The 26,417-nt window shown below is 31.4% G+C and overlaps 1 protein-coding gene and 1 pseudogene across 1 annotated transcript; both read right to left on the bottom strand.

The window, feature by feature from the left end:
- Positions 1 to 3,432: 3,432 nt before the first annotated feature.
- On the bottom strand, positions 3,433 to 3,972 carry LOC140826750 (ethylene-responsive transcription factor 1B-like). Its single transcript, XM_073189250.1, has one exon. The coding sequence runs from the start codon at positions 3,970 to 3,972 to the stop codon at positions 3,433 to 3,435; it is 540 nt and encodes a 179-aa protein (XP_073045351.1).
- Positions 3,973 to 8,852: 4,880 nt separating this feature from the next.
- On the bottom strand, positions 8,853 to 11,026 carry LOC140826345 (uncharacterized oxidoreductase At4g09670-like; annotated as a pseudogene).
- Between the last annotated feature and the right edge of the window lie 15,391 nt (positions 11,027 to 26,417).

Here is a 26,417-nt window from a genome sequence, read left to right on the forward strand (position 1 = left end):
TTTATTTACAAATAAGTAGCTAGATTATTCGAAAACAAATAACAACAAATAAATGAAGTAGATTAGAAAAGGAAAATATACATTTATATAATTTCAATATGACAGTGGGTTGCTCGGAATTTGAACCTGGAATTAGTACGATGAAATATATAGAAAAACTCATCCTCAAGCCGTGATTGCATTTTTCATTGCACATGGCTTTTCCTATGTATATGTAATTTCTTTAACTCAGATTCTCCTAATGCTAGCTTTTGGTAGCGCAGCTATTCCTTTGGTGAGATGAATACAAGTGTGAAAATTTTAGTTCATAATCGCTTTTTTACTTACCATATGTATAGTAAAAATGAGACCATAACAAACATTAATTCATCACATTGTATTGATCACTTCAATATTACATAATCGAAACATCTCAACTAATTTATTTTGCGATAGCACATAGTTTTTGGCACCAAGCTATTGAATTATGACTGAAAGTAACACAAACTTAACCTTTCAACCAAGCCAGACTCGATGACTTTGCCTAAAATGCTTTTGAGCCGCCACATTACAAGCTGATGGAATATCTTCTTCCTTACATTCCTCCGACGTAATCTGATAATTTCCTCCGTAAATTATAACCAAAATGGCTTCCAAAACACAACCTAACAGGGGAATCGAAGAAATTCGAAACGCTTTCTCCTTCTTATCCATGCCTTGAGTAGATGTCTTGCCCGAACATCACAGTGGGAAAAAAACGACGATGCCGCCTATTCATGTGAGTGAGTATTAATTTTGACAAGGCCAGGGAAGTTGAATGTGTATCTAGTAAACTTGTGAAGCTTTAGACTAGAAAATGTTCAATAAATAGAGGATTTCGGCGTTTGAAATTCTCATTCACATTTTTCCATTTGAGAGTTAGACAAGTCTCCCAAAATGACCTCACCATCAATAATGCAAGTAGAGAATTGTTGTTAGTGGTGTATACGATCAACATTCCACCCCAGCTTTCTATATTATATTGTTGTTGTGGTCTTCATCGTTGCCGTAGCATGGCCGTAGTGGTTTATGTACAAAGATATTAAACAAGTATATCTCATAATTATGAAAATCAAAGAGCTCGCTATCTTTCATTTTCGTTTAATATATAATATAATTATATTATTTTTGTTATTGTTGTTATACAAATTAAATATTTAAGGAAATGAGATTCAGACAGTACCCTTTGGTCTCCATTTTAACTATTTTGGTATGCGGACTAGCTAGTATATCCATTTCTCTCTTCATGAAGCTCTTTCGATGGAGAGGTTAAAATGCAACTTCTTACCTTGTGATTTTTTTTTATATATATTTTTTTATTTTATGACCATTCGATCTAGTTTTAAATTTGCATATACCACTCTAAACAAATCATTAGCTAGGAATAAAACGTGCTTATGCAAATTTTAATGCATTCATATCCAAATATGCCAAAAGCATTATATGGCGCATACAAACGCACAACTCATTGTATCAAATATATATGACATTCAAAGTTCCATGAACTTAAGGATCCTCGTCAAAAATATTTTACGAGTGTCTTGAATTTTTTTAACCATGACATACGAATTAAGATTTTTTTAAATCTTTTATCCTATAAACACATACTAGTAAAAAATATCATCACATCATTAAATAATGTTTGGAAAACAATTCCAAATCATGAATCGTATGAGGCACAACGAGCGAGTGAATAGTAACACAATGTAGTGGTAACTATCAATTTTAATTATTTTTATCGGAGTGCTGACCTGACACCTAAAAATAATGATGTGTCACCGGATATCGATTACGTGTTCGATGCCATGTCAGAACTCGGTAAAAAAAAGGGCTGAAATTGGAAAAAAATAAATATAAAAATTAGTGGATTATAGGTTAAAAAATGTTACTTCCCCTAAAAACAATGCATATATATATGGTAACACATCATGGTGGTGGTGATCATGATTCCTATAGACATGCAATGTTGGTAATATGCACAACTTCCTTCTTTTACACATATTTATCAATATGCTTGCACTCTTTGTTCACAAAACACTTGGTTTTTTATTACCATCATCTCTTCAAATCACAGTATATTCTTAATGAGCAATACTCCAATTCGAAAATGTCATTAAGACTCACGAATTCTTTTTCAACTCATTTGAAACTAAAGAAAATTCTTCAAGATTTTCTCCATGATTTCTCGAGCGCTAGTCACTCAAACACATATCCGACCTTGCTATTTTTGACAATATTGCCCCAGTAAACACAATTTTTGTGATGAATCAGAGATATTCACCACTACTATTCTGTCACCATTAGTTATCACATTTCTGTTTGCCTACCGAAAGAATGACTATTCTAATCTGCCAACAATGATAAGAGGTGTTTCTCGAGCGCAAGAAACTTTAAGGAAGATCTTTTTTCACATCAATTCAAAAGTAGTATAAACACACACACATATATACATACACATGTTTGGTTTTCCAAAAGCCCAGAAAGAGTATATACGGGATAATAAACTAACATGATGAATCGATACATTAATCCTCAAGCTATAATGAACTAAAATATATTTAGAATAATTAATAGAAACAAGAGAACATTTAGTTTTTGTTTGCTAGATGCAGTTGAGTAAACCTATATGAAATCGAAGTAAAGGCCTAAAAATATTCAAGTATCAAAGCAGAAAGACCTGATCATTAGTTGCATTTTACAATCTTGTAATCTTATTAGTGGGTAATTTCATTTGTTCAAAAATATATGGAAATAAACGAAATTAAAGGAATCGTTTTTAAGTACTTGTTGAGAAAATCACATGAAAGGCAACTAAAACTTAAGAGCGATCATAATACTGATTCAACAAAGTAAGAAGCACACACACAAAATAAGAAAAAGAGTAAAAGGGAATTTTACATATTTATTATAAACCAAAGAAAAATATCAGTTAGTACGATTGGAAAGAGTAGCAAAATCACTGTGTCTGTAAACTATAAATTTCAAGCTACCCAAAGGAGAATCGGGAGCTACACAAACAAGTAAAGAAATAGTCACTTCTCTCAAACCAAATCACATATACATATACTAAAAATCTAAACTTTCATATATTTTTTTCCTTAAAAGATAAGTAATTTGCCGCTTAACTACATACATTGCCCCCTATCGCCTAAATTTGCCAATGAATTAGACCATCTGTGTATAATTTGTTCGATTAGGGTTCAACCAAGAAATAGCTGAGAAATCAGAAACCTGGTATTTGTAGAACATGTGATATTTTATCAAAACGACAAATAATTTCAGTATCACATTTAATTCCCTTTTCAAATATCGTCCTCTCAACTGCACGAGCCACATTACTCTACTTTTTTTCAAAAAAAAAAAAAAGAACGACGAAGAAAATCAATCTTGTGTATTTCACTTACTAGTAGTACTTCATGAACTCTCGGATAAAAGCTCATCCAACAAGTCAGATCCCAAGTCTTCTAGAATCACCATTTCCTCTTCACTTATAACTTGTTTCTTTTTACCACCCCTTTGTGTTTTCGTCGTCGCGCTTAGTACTTTGTGTGATTCCTTCAAGGTTTTAGCTGGTGATGAGCCCTCTTTGCAACTGTAATTCATTTTCTCAAGTGATTCCATTACTTGTTCTAAAGGGAAGTTGAGAGGAACCGTAGATCCGCGCATGGCGTACGCGGCTTGATCGTAAGCCAATGCGGCTTCCTCTGCTGTATTGAAAGTCCCGAGCCAAACCCTAGCTCCATTCCTGGTGGAATCCCGAATCTCTGCTGCGTACTTCCCCCACGGTCGTTTCCGAACTCCGATATATCGTTTTTCACTTTTGGATGCTGATTTGTCAGCTGTGTCTGATCGGGAAGGTCCAGGTCCTTCTTCCGACGAAAAAGAAGGATTGAAAATACTGAAGGACTCAATGTTGTTACAATTATCTTCTTGTCTGAAGGGCGAAGAATCCATTTTTTGGCCCAAAAAGATAGAGACATAGGTGTGGAATGGTGGGGGGAAACAGGAGATCGATAAAAGGGTTAAAATTTGTAGGATAAAGAATCCAAGATTCTAGTAAACAACTATTATTGGTTCGCTTCTTTGCAAAAAATGGGTTTTTTTAATTATAAGGTACAAATCTTCCACTATAATCTTATGGTGGAACAACAAAAATACATTCTTATAATTTAGCGTGTGTGTGTGTGTATATATATATATATATATAATATCTAAAAATACAAATAATTGTGTACGTACATCACCATAAATGTCATAGTTCTTGAATAATTATCCTATTTATTTGAAAGAGCGAACTTGCCAAGTGGTTTGACAATTTTTTAATTAAGCTTTTATTGATGTCTAAAAAATTTCGTTTTCAACAATAGAAAATTCATTCTATTAGAATCAAAGTTTGGAACGAAAACTGATACAAAAATATTATTTAAGGCTTTTTACATCTGCACTTTGTATGATCAATTAAGAATCGCCACAGTTGATGTTTCATTTGAGAAGAATGACGACAGTGACTGCACAATTATTATTATTAATTTTTTTAAAAAAACTTGCAACTAAGACTACAAATATATTTCAAGTCACCATGGCCACCACCCACTGTTTTTGGGAAGTCGTCCCACATAATATATGTATATAATATATATAGAGAGAGAGAGAGAGAGAGACAAACACACAATGTTCTTCTTTCTTTAATTATTTTCTTTTTGTAGGACAAGAAATATGCTGGATTCATAGTATTTTCATGTGCAAAAATAAATCTATGATTCCAAGATTGGCTAAAATCTTTCAACTCAAATTTCCCACTTAACTTTATTTCATAGAGAGTTAAAATCTAGAACTTTTGAAAGTTATTTGAATACGCCAATTATTTAGAGATTAATCATGAGATATTTTTATATTATAACATTTTAAAGGGAAAAAAAAGTAATTTGACTTTTTATGGAATGACGAGTGATGGACCAACTCTAACTGTTAATTAAATTTGGTGCATGCTCAACATTTTTCATTTTAAGTTAAATAGATTAAAGCATATCGATTTTTTTTTAGTTTTAGTTAGTGTGAGAATTGATACGAGGAGCTCTCACGCATACTCTTAAACGAACTTTATATTAGTATATAAATAATTGAATAAACAAAGTTTAGAATTTTTTTCTTATTTTAACGTTATTTAATTGAAATAATTACTAATAAATTTAGTTAATAAAAATTTATTACTAAAATACAAAACAAGTGGTATTAAATATTAAAATTGGTTATATATTTAAAAAGAAGCGAAAAAATGACATGCAATAATTAACCATTAATCCAACGTTACCCCTCTAGAGGATATAAAGTTAGGACCTTGACCCTGTCTTGTCTTCTTCCGTCGGCGGATGCCACCCTACCTTCTTTATCACGAACGGGGCCCACTTTAGTAAAAAATTTAAAAACTTGTGCTATTTCGTAGACCTTGCTAGCCACATTAAATATTATATATATATATATATCTCTAGCTAGGGTTTTAGTCAAATTTTTGAAATTTAAAACGAAGAAATTGTCTATAAATCGATAAAAAAAAATTACAATTTAATTTGGATATCAGGATTCATTTGTTGAAGTCAAAACAATTTCAATGTACAAAACGTCGAATTTGAATATGTTAGATTAGTATTTTAGTTTTAATATTAGAACCGTAATAGAAAACCGTTTTACCAAAATTATTAAATTATACATACATAAAGTTTTCTCAAGACTTGCCGATGTTCCGAATTTTAAAAGACTAGAATTGTATGATCGACTTCACTAAAATGATAATATTATTGCACAGTTTTGTTAGGGTTATACAATTAAATTAAATAAGTCATAATTTAGAAACATTTTGGCTTATAAAACTCGAGCTAGCTACAGAGCTCATAAAAATTTTGGACTCGAACTCGTATATGTATTTTACTAAGTCAAAAACTTGTGTCAGACGGTCTCATGAGTCATATTTTGTAAGATGAATATCTTATTTAAGTCATCAATGCAAAATTATTACTTTTTATTTTAAGAATATTACTTTTTATTGTGAATATCGATAGGGTCGTTGATCCGTCTGACAGATAAAGATATGTGAGATCGTCTAACAAGATACTTATTCTTTTACTAATTAGTCATTTATATGGTTAAATCTTAAAATGAAAAAACAGCATTCAGCGCCTGTAATAAGATAAATTAATTTAATCAACTTCTTATTAGTACTGAAAAGACAAAGATATAATAAATATCTTCATTGATTGTATAATAATTTTATACTCTTTTATTAACAAATGTCGGGGAATTAATAAAATGCGTATTGTGAAAATACATTAAAGATTGCTAAAATAATTTTGGCAATAATTTAATTTAAAAATGCTTCTTTCAAAGAGTGTATGTGTGTGTGTAAATTTATATGTTAGCTTTATAATGTTGTTCTACCTTAATAAAGTTTTTTTTACCTCTTCATCAAATACATGTTGATCAATGATTTATCAAGTACTTTATATGAACGACGACAATAGTATTTTTTGAAAAAAACTATTATTTTTTATTTAAAATTTTGGAATTTTTTAATATAGATGTAATAGACAGCTAGTACAGACTGTAATCTACCGAGTGTAACACACCCGATGAGGCAACAACCCTGGGCCCCATGTGGATCATCTCACCTGGACAACACATAGTACGTCTACGGTGAGATGACTAACATGCTTGCCCTCAGTTCGAATCCATCTGAATTGGAGTGAGGCATTGATTTTGCTTCGAGGAAATTAAGAAAAAAAGTTGACCTTTCTCTAGTAAGAAATAAGTTTGTCTCGCGTTACCTTTGGGATTTTGATAGTTGAGGCGAGCAGCATCTTATAATATATATCCCTCGAAGCCCCCTGCTCAAATAAAGATGGTTCAATTCAAACAAAAACACGAGTTATGGTTACAGCTCGAGACGGATTTGAAAATTCGATGTCATGTGGATTGGGCAAAACATTTATAAATCATCGAAAATATTTTATCGAGTAACGACAGATGAACGAAGGCGTATATATTTTGAAAAATTAAAAAAGAAGAAGAAGAGATCGAAGGTTCTTAACTTGTCTGTGTGTGTGTGTGTGTGTGTGTATATATATATATATATGAAGAATGGATAACATTTATGATATATGTATGCCAATAGGCTTGACACTTTTTTTCTATTTATTTATTTATTGAATTGTATGGTACTGGCGTGTGCTATGATTTATTTATAACGAGATGTGATATCGAGAAAGCCTTTTAATTTGTCTTCTTCCGTCGGCGGATGTTTAGTGCTCACATTTCGGAGTACCGTACATCTGAAAGAGTGGTGTAACATTCTTTTTTTTTTTTTTTGTGTATTTTGTACCACATGACAAATTTTATTATACCCATTTTTTTTTTCATACTTGAAACTCAAAACCGAACCCAGAAAATAATAGAATCACTATGCTTTAAAATTAAAATGTCCGTCGTCGCAAGGTATATTTTTTTAGTGATGAGGTTATAAGTCATCCACAGAACTTGACATCGACACATTTTTTTCATCCTAATTTTTTTTTAAAAAAATTAATCTTTTATAAATTTATATATAGACTATTAGCATGGACATTAGTTAATATGGGTGGACGTACAACTTGAGTTCATTTTACGTTATATCAAAGTGTTATTTATGTACTTTGACTCTAATGGTCTCATCTTGTTTCCTCTTTGTAGTGACTCAGGTTCGAGTCCTCTCACCCCTAGAATAGGATTTCAAAAAAAAAAAAAGTGTTATTTATTCTCAATTCGTTTTTATACAAAATGTTTATATTATAATTTGAATTCAAAATTAGAAAAATATGAAGGTCGTCAAATAATAATATAAACACATCAAGAGTAATAATCTGTATTAAGACAGAAGGCCGGTGATGACAAGGTACCTATCATGTGTTCGTGGTCACGAAAGTTAACCCATTTTTTCTGAAACAGAAACACGAAGGTAATAATAAATTAATCCGCCGACAGTAAAAGACAAAGGCCGGCCGGCGTCAAGACCCGTGCGTTTGACAGCTTTATTTTCTTGACAACAATGTCAAATTAAATTAAAGGATCCCACAAAACAAATATCATATTTGAGACAAGATATTAATTTCCTTTTTCCCTATATTTTCGAGCAATGCTTGAATATTTGGGGTTGTAGCTAGCTAGACTTACGAAATGAAATCTCGATTGCATTTTTTCTTCCCCCACGATTCTGCCAAAATTCGCAGTTATCTCAAAAAAATTCAATATACGGACCAAAATTTCATGTCGAGGATACATATTAAGAAAATAAAATCTTGTGTAATGAGTTATATTAGAATTATGCATACTTGATTATTTTAATAAGTTTTAATGAGATTTAATCATTATATCTTTATTGCAGAATTTGATAAATCGTCATTTATACGTATACTTGATATGCATATCGAATTTCCATTATTTATTACTTATATACATATATATATTTATCGAAATCGAGATTTCTTAAACTTATGAGTTATGACCATTATCATACAACAAAATGGCCACGTTTTTGGTCTGCGACGAGGGCACGAGGCTACGAAGTTTCAAAGGAATATCTGAGAATTGCTTTTTGCAAGTTACAAACACTTTCGAAATTTAGTTGTGTAGACTATCAAGTATCATCGTACAAGACATTTCATAGTTTCAGGGAAATTCGCAGATGGAACATTGTCCCAAATTCAGCTCTTATTGTAACTGATAGACCTATAAGTTTTAATCAATGAAAACAATAGATATCTACTTTTAAACCAAAAAAAAAAAAAAAGAAGATAAAACAGATCAAATTCCAATAATGCGACCTAGAAATTAATTCAAGGGATTGATGATAATATTTTCACAAGAAAAGACTTACATTTCATCCCTCTTTACTCCGTAATATATGCATGGTTCACTCTTGGTTCACCAGTAATCACATTAGCAGTGTCAGCAGTGTAATCCAATCACACAATAGTTCAAACATGTCTTACATGTAAACAGGTTCAAAACCATTATCTATTGATTTCCTCACGGCATCCAACACAAGCTGAGTGACTCTACTGGTGCGAGACCAGCGGCTGTCAGGTGAAGATCCTTGCTCTTTTATGTCCTTAACAAGTCTCGAAAGTTCTTGAATCATCATACTCTCTTGTGGTAACCGAGTATCCACTCGAATTTCTTTAGGTTTTACGTTCCACCCTATATGCAAATCCAATAATCTTGCCCCAGTTGTGAAGCTGAATGCTGCATGAATTTTCTCCATATGGAATGATGAAGTCTTCAACCCAAAGTGTCCCATTGGAGCCACACACCATCAAGTCCATGGTTTCGTGAGAGATGAAGGAGCAGAAGAATGTAGCAACAGTTTGCTCCTCGTCCCAATGGAGAGATGCACCGCATGATAGGATGACACCAGCCGAGTTCCTGGTGATGGTCGGTAGAGCAGTTACTGTTGTTGGTAGTTTTTGGTCCATTGCCCATAATATGGCGCCGATGCAGTACCAACCAGTGTCTCCCAGGGCACCAAGGGCATCTAGATCCTGTTTTACTCTGATGTTATTTTCAAGAAACTGGGGCGTTCCACAAAATGACGATGAACTGTGGATCTTGATCCCATATAGAGAAAAGCTTGTTAGATCATCTTACGAATACAAGTTACAAGCGGCGGAAATCAAATAAAGATACCCCAAGAAACACAGGCATCGTACTCTAACAAAAGTTATAAGCAATCCACAAAGATCTGCATCTAAACTCGTGTATAATTGTTATACTGAATAATCCTTCTATCACTAGCATCATAAAACTGATAGTTTCACATGCAATGACAAAGCTTTGTTCAGACTAATTGAATAAGTAACTAAAGCATTTCCCCTGTAAAGTTATGAATCATCCTGACTTTCCTGAGCATAACTTGATCACCCACCGCCAGCAGCAAACGAGGAGCCTAAGCTGGTTATTGAACGAAAAGTTCAATCACCAATAATTCTCCAGGAACTAACAAAAATATATCACGAAATGTACAGCAACGCATAATGAGCAGTCCATTCAAAACCATGAACTATATTTTTTCCTATTTTGATTTATATGAAGATTGAATGTAAAATAGGAAGTGACAAACTAAATTTCAATCTCGGTCGACCGATACTCGTAGATTGCAAGTTGATTGTCAAGCAATATCAATTGGGAGTCATCTGTTTATAATCCTAACGCCAATGACGGCATGCTATACTCGATCGACTATCAATTGGTTGATGACAGAAAATTCATCATCTGCAATTGAATTATGGTACTCGGTGATATATTAACCTGTGGATTTCATATCAGCTAAACTACTACACCCCAATTGAACATCACAAGAAACCGTCTTTTGGGTTATTTTGAGGTTTGGATTTACACTTACAGATCTAACAAGCCCGAAAAGTTCTGGATTTGAGATCAAATCCTTCATTTTCTGAGTCCTAGGGTGATGATACCACATGCTAGCATCCATAAACTGCACCCCATTAGCCTCGCAAGCTTCAAGCATTTCATCAAGCTCCTTGACGTCAAGAGCGGTGGGTTTCTCAAGCAGCAAATGCTTACGCTTCTGAGCAGATATGACTGCCCATTTCAAGTGCAGGCTGGTGGGCAGTGGCATGTAAACAGCATCCACAAATGGGTCGTCCAACAACTCTGTGTAATCACCGTAAATCTTAACATCACCCGGTAAACTGTTCTGAACGGCGAATTCCTTAGCCTTTTCTAATGAACGACTCGCAACTGCATATAGGCTGGAGTTGGGAGATAATTGTATTGCTCGAGACACTTTTCTGGCAATCTCCGCGCATCCCATGATCCCGAATCGAACTGGGCTTTCATCTTTGGCCATCCGCTGTTTCTTGCGCTGTGCTGTTGTTGATTGCTTCGTACTCTTCTCGTTTTTTGGGCGTTTCTACAAATGGAGCGGCGATGTAGACCCGATTCAGAAGAAAGCCAAGTGTAGAAGATTATCTTATCTTTATTGCTATACCACATAAATTTCTAAAAATGAAGTAAAATTAAAAATTTTACTGTTATTTTCTTTTTAAAATGTTAACAGGTAATGTCATCGAACAGCTATAATAAATAAATACGTATGGGAAATATTTGTTTCAAAATTTTACCTCATGTATTAAAAAAAGTAACTCATTAAATAATCCACTAAAAAATAAATAAAATTAAGAAAACTGATTATTTTTATCTTAAAATTTTCCGTAGTAATATAAAAATTTAGATGAGATATTTTTGTTGCAATAAAGTTTATTAAATATTTTAAAATGTTAATCATTCCCAAAAAAATCGGTAGGACATGCCTTCGCATAATTTTTAGTTTTTTACAATACTTTTAAAATGAGTTATTTGCATTCACTTTCTTTATACTTTATGCATTCCCCACTTAACTCCTTATCAAATATAAAAATTAAAATATATTATGAAAAGTGAAACCAAATTGAAGAGCATTTTCTGTTAAATTTCGATAAACGTAATAATGGCGCCATCTTGGGCCTTATTAATGAGCCGCCCCATGGATTCCATTATTGGGCTAATTACATTTCAAAAACCACGAGAATAATTGGTCCGTACAGGCTAGCCCAAACAATGTCCTCTTCTGTATTCCAAATTGTATCACATTTATCAAACACTTGATAGTATTATATATATATACATACTGCTTACACACACACACACAGAGCAGGAATTCGGAAAAAAAATTATAAAATACGTGACGAATATACAATCGACACCAACACAAAATATATAAAAGACACTAAAAAATTCAACATCTACTTAAATTTTCTCGTGCTGCGAAATTTTCCAAACATTTTTACAATGTAAATAATATTATATATGAAGTGACAGTGAGTCCAATTTGAATGCCATTTAATCTTTGCAATTTGAATTTTGGGTCCACATCACACACAACCAATTAAAACATACAAGTTAGATCAATAAATAGAGGTAAACATATTGTTCCCCATATAATTTCCATCGTTTTGCTTTCTTTTCTTTAGTACTTTTATTCTCTTTTTCTTTTTTCTTTTTTTAAATGCAATTTTATTTTAATTAATAATGAAAAATGAAAATGGGGGGGCAAAAGGGTATTTTAATAAATTTAAAATAGTGGGGTTGAACTAGTGGCAGTGACATTACTTAGAGCACAATGGCGCGCTTTAAATGCGGGGTAGACAATACGGTCAGCGACTTTCGTGAAGGACAATATCAGTCTCTACTCACCCCAGATGTGGACCTCAACCCCCAAATTAAAAATTAACTTTTAAAATTAATCTTAAATTCAAATTTGCTAAACTTGTGTCTACTATATATATATATATATTTAGACTTATATAGATTATTGAAAGTGATAAAATAATACTAACTATGAAATATATATATATATATAATTTAAGACATATGAGAAAAAATTAGGCAAGATATGTGAAATGAATGACAATAAATAGATATATTAAATGTATGTATGGGTGTGGATATGGGTATGGGTAGGGGTAAAAGCAATCCCTATCTTTGATTCAGCCAACCTAGGGCAGTGGGAGGGACAATAAATACAAAGTGCAAAGAAACCACAATTCTATTCTCTCATAATCATACTGTCATCATGCCCTTCTGATTGCTCTCACACACAAAATATGGTCAAGATTCATCCTACCTCTAAATAACATATAACCTCATCACTAAATAAACAAGCAAGTAAATATATATATATATATATATATATATATATGTGAGATATTGTGATCTTTACATATCTATCAATTCATTTATTAATGTATTGGATTTTTTAATTAAAATTTTAAAAAAAATTATTTTGAATATATATATTCAAATATATATATAAATAGTAATTATTTTGGAGGGAGGGGAGGGGGGAATAAAATACGAGAGGGTCCGAAAAGGGTGTGTCATTTTTTGTACTAGCTAGGTAGGAAAAAAGGGGTACAGTGAAAAAGATAAATACTATTTTCTGTGTGTTCAAAGTCGCATTCAGTACTGGTGGTCATGACTTCTTTTTATATTAATAAATATAATATTATTACACCTCAATCATAAAGCAATCGATTACAAAATCATTCACCACTCACATAAATAAATCTTTTCTGTTTTCTGAGATCTGTGTACTGTAATATTTATTACTCACTTTTCGAGGAAATGGGGCCATCTATATAAATAGGTTGCTAGGGTTTGAGACAAACTCTGCCCCACTTCTCCTTCTCTCTTGTCAACTTCACGCCTTTGTTCCGAGTGTCGACGTATTTATTTTTTATAATTATTATTACTATAGTTAGGAGAGTAATTAAAATATAAATAATTCGAGTTTTACGATTATTTTAGTTATATGATAAATATTTGATCTTCAAATTTTTATAGTGTATATTGATATTTATTTATTTCCATCACGCGATATGTAGCTATACAAGTAACGAGACATAACTATTTTTTTTCTTTACAAAAATAATGATGTTTTCACATGCAAATAGATTTATTTATTTTCATTATATTCTACCAACTCGAATACTTATAGAGAAAATGACACTTATACTCTTTGATACACAATAAGTATGCATGGGATAATTGGAGTCGCTTGTAAAGAATAAATAAATTATATAATTTTTGTAAGATATTAAATTTATTTCAATATATATAATTCCTGTCATATCAGTTTGGTTGTGGTGAAATACAAGTTGGTGTATGATATAATTACAAAGAAAATAATAATGTATATATATTAATATAAAATAAGTTTGAGGGGAGGGGGGGTCGATGAATGAAATTCGGTCGTCAAAAGGGATATTGAATGAAAAACAGAGCGAGCCTTTGTTCCTTTCTTTTAATTCCTTTCATTTGGCCCTACGCTGTCATATGGTGTTACCGCTCCACCCCTCCATCTCTGACAACACATACTACTTTCTTTTTCATTGTGATAAATTTATCAACATTGATCATGTTAGAAATTTATTCATAGCTTAAAATTTCACGCTGAAAATTAATATATGTGTCATCCGGCTACCTAGCAGTAACTCCTTTTTGCTTGATATTCCATTGATCCAAAACAAGTGGGCCAAATTATTGGTACAAAATTAATTAATAAGACCGATCGATTGATATATATATTTTGCATGAGAAAGGACATAAACATAAAAGAAATTCCTACATGCAAGGAAAGCGATGGGAGATTAAGTCATGAAAATCTCTTTAGATAAAGTGGTAATTACCTTTGCTTTCACCTTTATTCATATTCAAAGCATCCATAGTTGCTATATAGATTCCATGAATGTCTTCACGGTACCAAAATGAGTATTTCCAGCGTGCTTATGTCCTCATTCATACGCACTTTAGATATAATTCTTTCCAACATGCGCATGTCCTCATTGATCACATGTATTCTAGAAAACTTTCCAGAGTATCACACATCCCAAAATTGCTCCAAGTCAAGCACACTTAATTTTGGAGTTATTATGTGATGAAATCCTGAAAAAAAAATATGCATCTTCTTGATATTAGGAGTACATATCAAATCAAATATTTTAAGTATTCATCAACTGCACAGTCCTATATCTGAACAGTTTTGGAATCCTTCTCATTTCAGTGTGAGATGGGTTCATTCATGTTCCTTTCGCTTAGAAGCCTGCCATGAGCCGCTCATTGTCCGTGTAACCTCATGGTATCGGTGATCACCCTCGCTCTCTTCGATATCTGGTCTCACATGCCCAATAACTTCCACTTGGTTCATCCCCGAATCTCACCGTATTAGGATATGTCGGCTCTGATACTAACTGTAACGCTAAGATTCAACGATTGTCCGCACGGTACCAAGACGGGTCTTTCCAGTATGCTTATGTTCTTACACACACGCACCCAAAGAAACTTCCCAGGGTGTCACGCATACCAGAGTTACTTCAAGTCAAGCACGTTTAACTTTGAAGCTATTATGTGACGAGCTCCTGAAAAGAATATGCACATTCTTGATATGAGTAGTATATATCAAATCTTTTAAGCACTTCTCAACTGCACAGTCACATACCTGCATAGTTTTGGAATCCATCTGGTGTGAGATCGGTTCATTTTTGTTCCCTCAACTGCTAGGAGCCGCTCATTATCTGTGCAACCTCATGACAACGACAATCACCTCTCTCCCTCTTCGGCCCTAGGCCTCACAATCTGTTTTTTTTAAAAAAAATAAAAATAATAAATTGATTTTTACAATTCTATGATAAAAATTAAATAAACATATATGATAAATAGTCAATAGATTTTAAGATATTAGTTATTTATACTAGTAACCGAAGCTCATACATTGATTAATAATAATAATAAAGGATATAAATTATTATTCCCGGTGGCCGTTACACACTCTTAGGAATTTTTTCTTCTCTTTCGTAAAAACATACAATTAAAAATTGTGGAATAATTACATTTTGTGTCGCTTCTCTTTAACAAGATATTTATTCTAAAGGGTTATACCCTAAACCCTATATATATATATATATATATATATTCCTGACACGATGACAACGATATTGTAATATTGACTAAATAGCATATTAAATAATGCGTATCTAATAAAAAACGCGAGATGTGAAATTTCAAACCATTTATAATAACTTGATTTGGTACAAGAAATTCGTTCAATGTATACGTATTGTCATCCCGAGTCTAATATTTCTACTGTAGTTGGGAACTCATTTAGTAATAAATATATAATAAGTCGTACATAATAAATATAAATGAAGATCATATATATAAGTCGTAAATAATAAATATAATGACACGAAAGAAAACGAAGCATACTGACTTTCCAAAAAGTCATATCTTGGATTTGCGAATCAAGAAAGGAGATTTTGCTCTTTACATTTCCATGCATGTAATATGTTCGTTGGAGATAAATTAAATTAAATGTTGATTAGCTAGGGAAACCTCATCCTCATGTGCTACAAACGTACTAATTAATACATAAATAAGTGAAAACTTGACTTGAATTAAATCCTATTTAATGATGAAAATAATGATCCAGAGTTCAGTTCAATCCGTGTTTTGAATGTTTCGATTTCTCCAATGAAATCGAACCGACCAAATATCTCCTTTTCGGTTTAAGTTGATAAAAAAAAATGGAACTGAGAAAACCAGATCGAGCTCGAGCTTAACGACTCACGAATCGGCTCAAGTTACTTTGCACGTCCAAACATCCGAGATAGAGCAAGAATGAGACTTGATAACATAACAAATTAATTTTCACGATCCGATCTTGTCAAATTTTAATCCATGCAAATTTTGGCCAAATATGGAAGATCGCAAAATAAAGGATTAAGAGTCAAAAGAGGGCGGAATCACCGGAGACTTTCGATCCCCAATATATTGTTGTAGCTATAATTAGTGTATATTGGAACTTGTTTTCTTACTACTAATAAACACCGTGACGCATTTTTTCTGTAATATATTTTTAAAAAAGTTTACAAACGAAATTTAAAAGTTTTTCTATGCAAAAACAATAAACACGGCTTGTTGAATTTCGAGCCATCTTTCTTTATCAAACAAATTTCCTTTGTTATCTTGACTATATAAATCTTCATATAACTTGTGTATTCTGTTATGTAATTTCGGTGGAGAAAAGTAACATTAATTAATCCAAGTGCCCGTAATTAGGCAAAGGTATGGACCAAAATTGATCTTGCTCTCTAGGATATTGTTATTTTATTATGATTTAGAAAGTCCTCTATATTTTTAAAAATGTTATACATATGTAAATTTCGTAATTATTAGAAGAGTATGTCGTCCAACCTAATAAATTAAACTGACATCGAAATCATCAATAAATAAATTAATTAAGAACTTTTGTCGATTCACAAATATTGTAGTTGTTTTGATAATTAGTTAGTTGGACACCACAAATGATAAATAATTGTAATGAATTAGAAGTATATCTACCTTCAGATTAATTCATGAAAACTACTTTAATTTTCATGCAATTAATTTCATATCTTGTAAACCCTTTTTTATATTTAGTCAATAATTAAATTATGACGACTAGAATCATCATTTCAATAATTGAATTTGACTTGTAGTAAAAAGCTAATCGAAGCACGTGGAATAGCGAAAGTCGGATGGCAATCGAGTCCCCTTTTTGCGTGCTTTTTTTATTGCTCTTCTAATAGAATCCCTTTTTCCTATATATATATTATATTCACAAACACACACACACACATCTTTTAATTTCAACAAATATTGTGCTCCTACGGGTGTCTAAATTGGCAGAGCAGGTGCATTTGTGACTACCATGCATGCTTATCTTCTACGGCCACCATGTCACATAAGATCTGTCTAGCGTGATTTACCTGATTGACATGGTTTGCATGTCTCTGTGTTGAACTTGAGTGGTTTATCCACACCTACAAATAATGGCCGCGAGTTCATCGTTACACAAAAAAATGTCGCTTTTTAATTAGTTAAAGGCTTGCTATCATTTTCCAATTTGTTAAAAAAAAATGCCTACAATGGAGCGTTATTCTGTATTTCCTAATATTGGGGTAACCTTATAATTATCAACCACAGTCCTTCATGAAACGTCATAATCAAACATATGCCCATAGTACAAGTATGTGTAAAGGAAATAAAATAAAATTTTATTTGTCTATAGATTTTAATTGTGTGCAATTTCATCGATTCTCCAGAATATACCATGTCGTCTCCTCAATTAATTAGTTTATCACGAGATAAAATTTGGATGAGATAGAATTAAAAAAAAAATCGAGTGATAGTAATATTTAAACAATTATTTAATTTATAGAATTAATTTACCTTACAGAAAGCAGATCATACTTAAAACGTATATGTTAAAATAGTTGAGTATTTAAGGTTTAGTTAGGTCAGGCATTTGGCATGGAATTTGATCAAATGAACATTTGAAGAAAAGAAATAGATTGATTTGAAGTTAACATGACATTCCATTTCTAGGGAATTTGGCGTGACAATTAAGATATTATTGGACGTATTTTAATTAAAACTATTCTACAAGATTTGACATCTCAGTTGATGTTTCAGCATCAATCCTCAGCATTTTGGCATTCAATGCCATGTCCTATAGGAAATTCTACAGTCTTTTTGGGTCCCGTTTAACAAGTTTTATAAATATATATACTAGCATTAATCGAGTTCAGAATTAATATTGGGAGCAGACGGAAATTTTCAGGTTATTAACTAGCTATGATTTTATCGAGTTCTTGACCGCTTAATATTTATAATATAATTTTGCCGGGTATATTATTCGTCGTCCGAACTTTGTGTAATATACACGGTTAGCGTCGTTTAGACCTAAGTATTTTTTACGGGTTGTTTGAATAACGGAATAAATATAGCTAGAGTATTTTAGACATCATATTCAAACCATGTAAAGTTACATGGAAGAATGCATAGTTTGAATTAAGGACAAAATGTTTCCATAAAGCTATAAGTCGTTTTATGAAGCAAAACTCTTAAAATGTATATATGCATCAAAGGGTGTGCTGGATTCCAAGGATGTGTCATTCTCTATCCTATCCCCATAATGTGATTAAGCAACAACTTTTTTTGTGGGATGCCACTCATTACGTTCAATCAATTTTCAATATATCATGTACATATATTCCACAAAGTATAATCTTGTTTGGCTTTGAATTTATTGATTTCAAATATGTATCCATATTGGCTATTCGACTCTTTTTAATCCATCAATCCTAGCACAATCTTTTTTTTTTTGTTCTTTTCCAGGTTATGGCTATTCAACTCCGCTTGACGAGCTCATGCGCAAAAGTTCGTGAAATTCGTAGCCTTTGAATATGAATTAAGTATGTAACAATCCGTCTCGCATCCTATGATAATCCGAATTAGTCGATATGTGGAAGCTATATATCAACATCAATGAGTTTGTACTAAAATCCGCGTACCTAAACTTCTTGGAAGTATCAATCGGACGAGACTTATGGGAAGGGATAAAATATCTCATTTATTTCAATGAAAATAAATCAAAACTTGTAAATATTAAATATTTAATCGGGCGTGCGCATCATACCAATCAAATCATATTCTATGAATTCATTGTTCACCTACCAAAGAGGCGAAAAGGGGTTGGTTAGGCAAACCCACATTTTTGTTTCACTGTTTGGGTAATAATTTCCTTAAAAGAGGTCTAACTCGCTCAATATACACACCAATACTTGGTGCTATCGACTTTTAGTTTAGGCAAGGTCTTTTCACTTGGCTAAAGCTATGCTTTTCTTGATGGGAATACATAGATAGATCGACGGTGGAGATGAAAATGTTATGAAATCATGAAAAATGTTATTAAATATTCAATATGACGTTTCGATATTATTTTTTCTCTAAAAAGGAAGTGTACTTATTTCATCATTTCGCCTCTACATAAACCTACATGGTATTTTCATACGGCCCCTCATTCAATTTTTACGCATCGAGTGATTTAATTAATTGCTTATAACTTTAGGGAATTCTATTACCTGTTTTTGTTCCTTCTGTTTGAAACAATATTCTATGATTTTTTGGCATCACATATCCCGATTGGATGGAAAAGTTACAATTATGGTCATGTACATTGTTCTTTTGTGATTTTGGACTTATATTTTGTCAATTTTTACTTTTAGTTCACTATCTTTGTTTTTCTTGCTATTTTAGCCATTTAACTGGTATGACGCTGATTTGGCGTTCATGTATCAATATTACTGCAAAAAAAAAAAAAGAAAATTGAAATATGCATATTAAGATTAAATTTGACAAAGCTGGGAATAAAAATCGAAAAAGACGAACATACAGAATCAAAACTATAATTTTTCCCAATTTGTTTCCATACGTAGATGACATATGTTTTGATTCTCAAGTTCAATGCATCAGCATATCTAATAATTAAAGATATAATAACGCATATTAATCATATGTAGACCTTCTAACAATCTCAAAATTATCTCAAGATTCCATTTCGATATATATACATAATAAACGCCCCTCTGTCACAAAAATAATTAGTAAATACGTATTACATAAACACACGAATGTTTAAAATCATGAAAAATGTTGAAATAACACAAAACTAATTAATAGAGGGCAAAAACTTGTGTAAGACGATCTTGTGGTAGTATTTTTGAGACGTATATCTTATTTGGGTCATCCATGAAAAATTATTATTTTTTATGCTAAGAGTATTGTTTTTATTCTGAATATGGGTAGAATTGACCCTCTCACAGATTAGGATCCATGAGATGGCCTCACACGAGACTCACTCTTAATAGAGACTACGGTATTTCCTATCTTATCTTGGAATAAGAACTATTTTCTTTAATTTTTTTAGAAGGATTTTGGACAATGTTGAGTTGCCATTCATTTGAATCTTGAAAATGTAATAATATAGATTATGTTTTAAAATTGTATTTATGATTTGTTACTAATTAAGACACTTGCTTAGCTATGAAATTAGATATTCACCACTAATAAGATTCAATCTATGCTGCGATTAGAATGTTTCGTTCTAAAGAATATGTAAAAGGTTTTGCTTACTTGCGTGCCTTATGATATAAGAAATATATGTATAGATCCCAATAGAATATTTAATTTTTAATAATTGTTCAATAATTAAATTTATATAACCATAGTCTTGTGATTAATTAACATAAATAAAATCATTTGATAAACCTAAAATATTTTCCTTTAATATATGTTATAAGAAAATAAATGTTTAGATTTTATTCTTGAAAATTGCTGTTATTTAAACGTCTGATAAAATCATTGACTATAGCTAAAGCAAATTCTATTAAAGTTTCGTGATGTTTCAGTTCGTGGTAATTAATATAATATTATCTCGTCTTTATACCTAAACCCGTTAAATTTCAACGATCACTGTCACCTAATTATGTGAGAGTAATATGTTAATTACAAAATATTTGATGGCGGTTCAATTTTAAATTACTGAGCTTTGAAATTTTGGATTTTTCTTTTGAAAATTATCATAGTTTTGGAAACTTTTATTTATTTTAATCACATAGAATCCGCGACTGCTATATTTCAGTGTGTGCTAGATAACCTCCAAGCTAACACACACTTTTATTTATTAAAATTAGGAAAAAAAAATGCAATTTTGGGTATTTATGATTGTCTCTTTCCAATTTTTGTCTTTTATATTGTTAAATTTAAGTTATAGTCATAAATCATTTTATTTTTAAAGTTTTAGTTTTTATTTCCATTAGAAGTGATAATATGATATGTCACACATCAATCACATAATTAAATGTCATATGGATGTTTGGTAAAAAAATTTATTAAAATTATAAATATAACATATCAAAACAGAAATTTAAGATAAATATATTGCTAATATTTCAGTTCCCTAAAATTATAATAATATTTTTTAGTTTAAATATTTTTATTTAAGTAATTTTCCGATCCGACACAAAATGCTGGTGTAATACATTTTCTGAAATGCTAATTTAGTCGGTGGGTCCAGCATGTAATAAATATCACAGCGAAGGTCCAGTTGGCCATACAGAACGAATGAACTCTCTTGTTCTCATCAAATTAAATAGCTCCCCCCCCCCCCCCGCCCCCCCCCCCCCCCCCCCCCACACCCACACACACACACACACACACACACACACACCCACCCCCACCCGCACCCAACACAGAAAGGCTCCTTTTATTTGAATTTTAATTAATTACCACATAAAAATTTCTCAGGAAATAGTTGGTGGTTGCATTGATTAATTATCATATGTTTGGTTCATAAGCCTTGATAGTATTATTTATCATATTGGATTGATAAATTATCATTTTTGCTATTATTTTTTATTAAATGAATGGAATGACCAATATACTATGATCTAATAATAATAACAATGTTGTTATTATTTTTATTTATCCATGTAATTCACTGTCGTATCCAAATTTAATCAATTAAATCAAACATATTTTAATATATCAATAATTATTACGCTATCTCACTCAAATATTGTAATAATCATATTATTATTTATCAATATAATCTTCCTCCAATTCAATTTTGTGTGTAATTGTAAAAGAATTGTGATACTCTATGCATGCTACAATTTGTGTCTCAGGTCACATTCTTGTCAAATTTAGTGTGACATTTAATAAAATCCATGTGCCCATTAGTATTTATCAAAACAGTTGAAATACAATTTCCATTTTGGTCCTCAGGCTCTACGTGCCTACATCAAGTTACTCTCAACTTCTTACAAAATAGTACAACGGATCCTTAGTGAAAGAATACTGATTACATTTATTATATGTCACACATAAACCAAAAATCAATACCGTTGTATCATGACAATGATTCGCAAGGTAATAAATTCATGCAATGTTTCAAAAATTTTCTCTGGATTTCGTTAGTATCTGCACTCCATTTTCAATTTTACACAAACTAACACAAAATGGAGTGCAAATAACATTACTCTTTTTCAAAATTTATTTGTTCGAAAATTTTCTTAATCTGTGTGAAACCAACGTATACAATTATGTTGTACATTTGACGCAATACTCGAAGATCAGCTAAGGTGGCACTTAATTTTTTTTCAACATTTTATTAATTGAATTAGCTAACTATCGCTTCCCATTTTTAATTATAATCATCATATTTCTAATCAGAGGACCAATATATATAATAAGCTTCGTTTAATTACGGAAAGCAAAGTCCACAAAGTTAACGGAAATTCAAAAGTACTGTTATCCAAAAAGTTATTATTTAATTAAACGTCGATCTTACGTCTGCTAGAAATTAAATTATCAAAGATTTTTTTGGTTCCATCGAAAACGATAAAATTTTACGCCTACTCTATCTTGGAACTTTGATCTATATTATTAGACATCATTTTTTTGTTTTTATTTTATATTATACATATACATTTCAAAAATCAAGATTAAGATTATTTTAATTTATATTAAAGAAATATAACGATAAAAAATATTCTTTATTTTCACGTTCTTAAAAAAATGTTAGATTGCTTTTCATAAAAAAAACAATTTCGCGTTTAAGAAGAAATTGGGAGTAGCTGCAGTATCAGTAACTTAACTCAGGGGCAATTACTTAAAGTGTTTTAGCATATACACGTAATCATATAAGTACATGTACACACACACACACACAAAAGGATTGATACCACACTTGCTTCAAATCAAGAGGATGATCAGAATGCTGCCGAGTGCCGATCTTGGTGCAATGTCTCCGAACCTCTTGCTAAGGCACTTGGAAAGATGACTGACACCATCTCCAATCTTCAAACTGATAAGATCTCTTCTACTCCTGACTTTGAAGCTTTTAAAACTCAGCTGCTCATTCAAATTACTGAAGTCCTCAAGGTTGTAACTAATACAGATGCGTAGATGGATCTCTTCAGAAAGATACATCTTAGGGCTTCTAATGATTTTACTCGTCGGATAGACAAAGTTCAAGCTGATTTGTCCTTCCAGATCAATACCATGCAGGCCACTTTTGGCGGACAGATGACAGAAATCATGGACTTTCTTCAAAAGGGTCCTGGTAATGTCAAAAAGAGGGGAAGGAACAAGAATCATCATATTCAAGAAACCCTCTCGTCCTCCAAAGAAACCAAGTAGCAGTCAAGGAAAACATGGCAGTCATCATTCTGGTGGACGATGACCAAGTTATTCATCATACCATCCGTGCAGATAGATAGTATTTGAATCAGTTTGTATCAGACAAGTTCAGTTCTAAATTTCAGTTCTCAAGTTATATTAATTCATTCCAGTCGTAATTTTTAAAGTTTTGACATCACAAAAAAGGAGAAATTTAAAGTAAAAATATTCTGGTTTTGGTGATGACGAGGACTGAGCCGGTACAAATCAAACTGTCCCACAAAACTGAGTGAAACCAAATGAATCTATCTGATTAACGGATCAGACTGATTTGAGGATATCAAATCAAACTGATATAAGCTCAATTTATCTACAATCAAACTGGAACAACTCAAATACATCTCTGAACTATATATATTCAAAGTTCAAACTGAAAACATTCTCTGAGTTAACGAATCAATTTTATTTGACAATTCAGTGGGAAATTTGATCGAAAAAGACAAAATATCTTCCGAGAATTAAAAATCAATGTCGTTGGTTTAGTCACCCCCTCTAAGCACATCTATAATCCGTATAGCCAAGTTATTGATGTAATTTTGTTTATGAATGTTTTGGCGAACTATCATATCATTATATCAGTTTAATCAAAGTTCTGAATAATACTTAACTGTTTTCTTTCTTCTAAGTTATGGCATCACCAAAAAGGGGAACTTGTAAACAAAATTTGTCTAAGTTATGGTGATGAAAAGTAACCTCAGATGGTTTGAGTAATTTGACTGTGCATAGACAAACTAAACTAAACAAATTGTATAAGTTAAAGACATTTTCAGCTTGAAAATAGTTCAAGTTGATACAATTCAGTTCTTGGAACTCATTCTTTACTTAAAAGTGTTTAATATTCAACTAATCTTTTTGTATACAGATAACAGACTAAAACCCATAAAAAACACCCTCTTCGTATACTTTTAATTAATGCATGTTATGAAAAATGCAATTAAATATTTAATAGGGAGAGAGATAAATTTTGAAAATTAAATCTGAAAATATGTGGGAAAGGATAAAATTGTAATATAAAATATGATATTACCTGGAAACCCTTAATAATGACCCTGAAAATTACGAAAATCTCCATTCTAGCTGGCCAGCTTCTATTCATTTAGCACTACCCTATATATATATATATAGATATATATACATATACACATATTTGCACCACACATACATATGTGTGTTATTGCATTAAATGTGTTAAGAGAAACACTTGTATCTACTTGTGTCATTAGTCTTACATCGTAGAAGGTGTCGAATTGTATATAAATTAATTAGCTAGTCAACACTTAATTATATATCATATGTTTGGAACCCCTAGACCGAGTTTTTAATCTCTCGGTGATAGGGTTCTATTTATATAAATATATATATATATATATATATATATATATATATATATATATATATATATATGTATGTATTTGAAGAAAAAAAGACTTACTGCCCGATTTGTACATGCTCAAGGATCCCCCATTATATATATATATATATATATATATATATATATATATATATATATATGTATGTATTTGAAGAAAAAAAGACTTACTGCCCGATTTGTACATGCTCAAGGATCCCCCATTTTTTTTACCCTTTGATCCAACCTAGGGTTTTGAAAATAATACCCCAAATATTTCGGGGGCATGCTCGTTATGTGTTATATTACTTGATCATTTTCACATTCTATTTAATGATTTTGTATAATATCAAGCTAAGGAAGACATGCCAATGATCCAATCAATTAATTAATGAGCACAAAATGTAATATATCTCTAGGGCAGTGAATTAAACATTGGAGAGTATATTTCTCCAAGATTCGCGTGGAATATTAATTACGTGTTACAAATGTATTCCATATCAAATACGTAACTGATTAATAAACTTCGGCTAAATATCCCAAAAGAAAATTTCGAATATTTTATTTCATAATATGCCAACATGTCATACAAAATAATTGAAATGTTAGAAGAGAATATCTGGGAAAATGAAAGGGAATTAGAAGGTATAATTTGGTTTTACATGGGTTTAGTCACATGCTTAAGATATACACTAGCAAACAAACACGCCTTTAATTTGTGGGATCTCTCACTCAAGTCAAAGGGTCTACTTGTACTCTATATGCATACATAACTTTGTTCGTGTATAATAAATAATATATATAATCTTTTTTTCGTGAGGCCCCTAGATATAGGTGCATTTCTTTTCAAATGTGGCATTTTTTTTTAAAAACTTTTACTTGTCATTTTTGGTATATATTATAAGTTTGACTAAGCAAATTAAAGTTTCGTTTGAGTTTCTAAATCATCAATAATTTTGTGAAACCAAGAATTGTTTGATTACATAGAAATCTAACTTTTCATCATTAATTACCATATTAAAATGGTACAATTAACCATAAAAAAGGGGCCAGTTAAATAGTTTTTTAACCACAAGAACACATAATACAACAATAAATAAATAAGTATATCAATATTACATCATTTTATAACATACACACTCAAAACAAGAGCTTTGAAATTTCACTCCAGGCCAAATATCGTCACAGCTCAAAATAATATACATTTAAAATTATTGTTCTGGTAAATGGTGACATATATATTATATATATAAAGGATTAATTTGACCTAACAATCACGAGACAGTATATTTAATATGGCCTGGCCTGTCTTAACATGAAAATAGAATAATTTTTTGGTAAAGTC

This window comes from Primulina eburnea, chromosome 3, assembly GCF_022965805.1.
Source record: "Primulina eburnea isolate SZY01 chromosome 3, ASM2296580v1, whole genome shotgun sequence".
NCBI classification, from domain to species: Eukaryota; Viridiplantae; Streptophyta; class Magnoliopsida; order Lamiales; family Gesneriaceae; genus Primulina; species Primulina eburnea.

What these genes read in the sequence shown, in the direction of transcription:
- LOC140826750 (XM_073189250.1), bottom strand. Translation starts at nt 3,972, where the DNA reads ATGGATTCTTCGCCCTTCAGACAAGAAGATAATTGTAACAACATTGAG.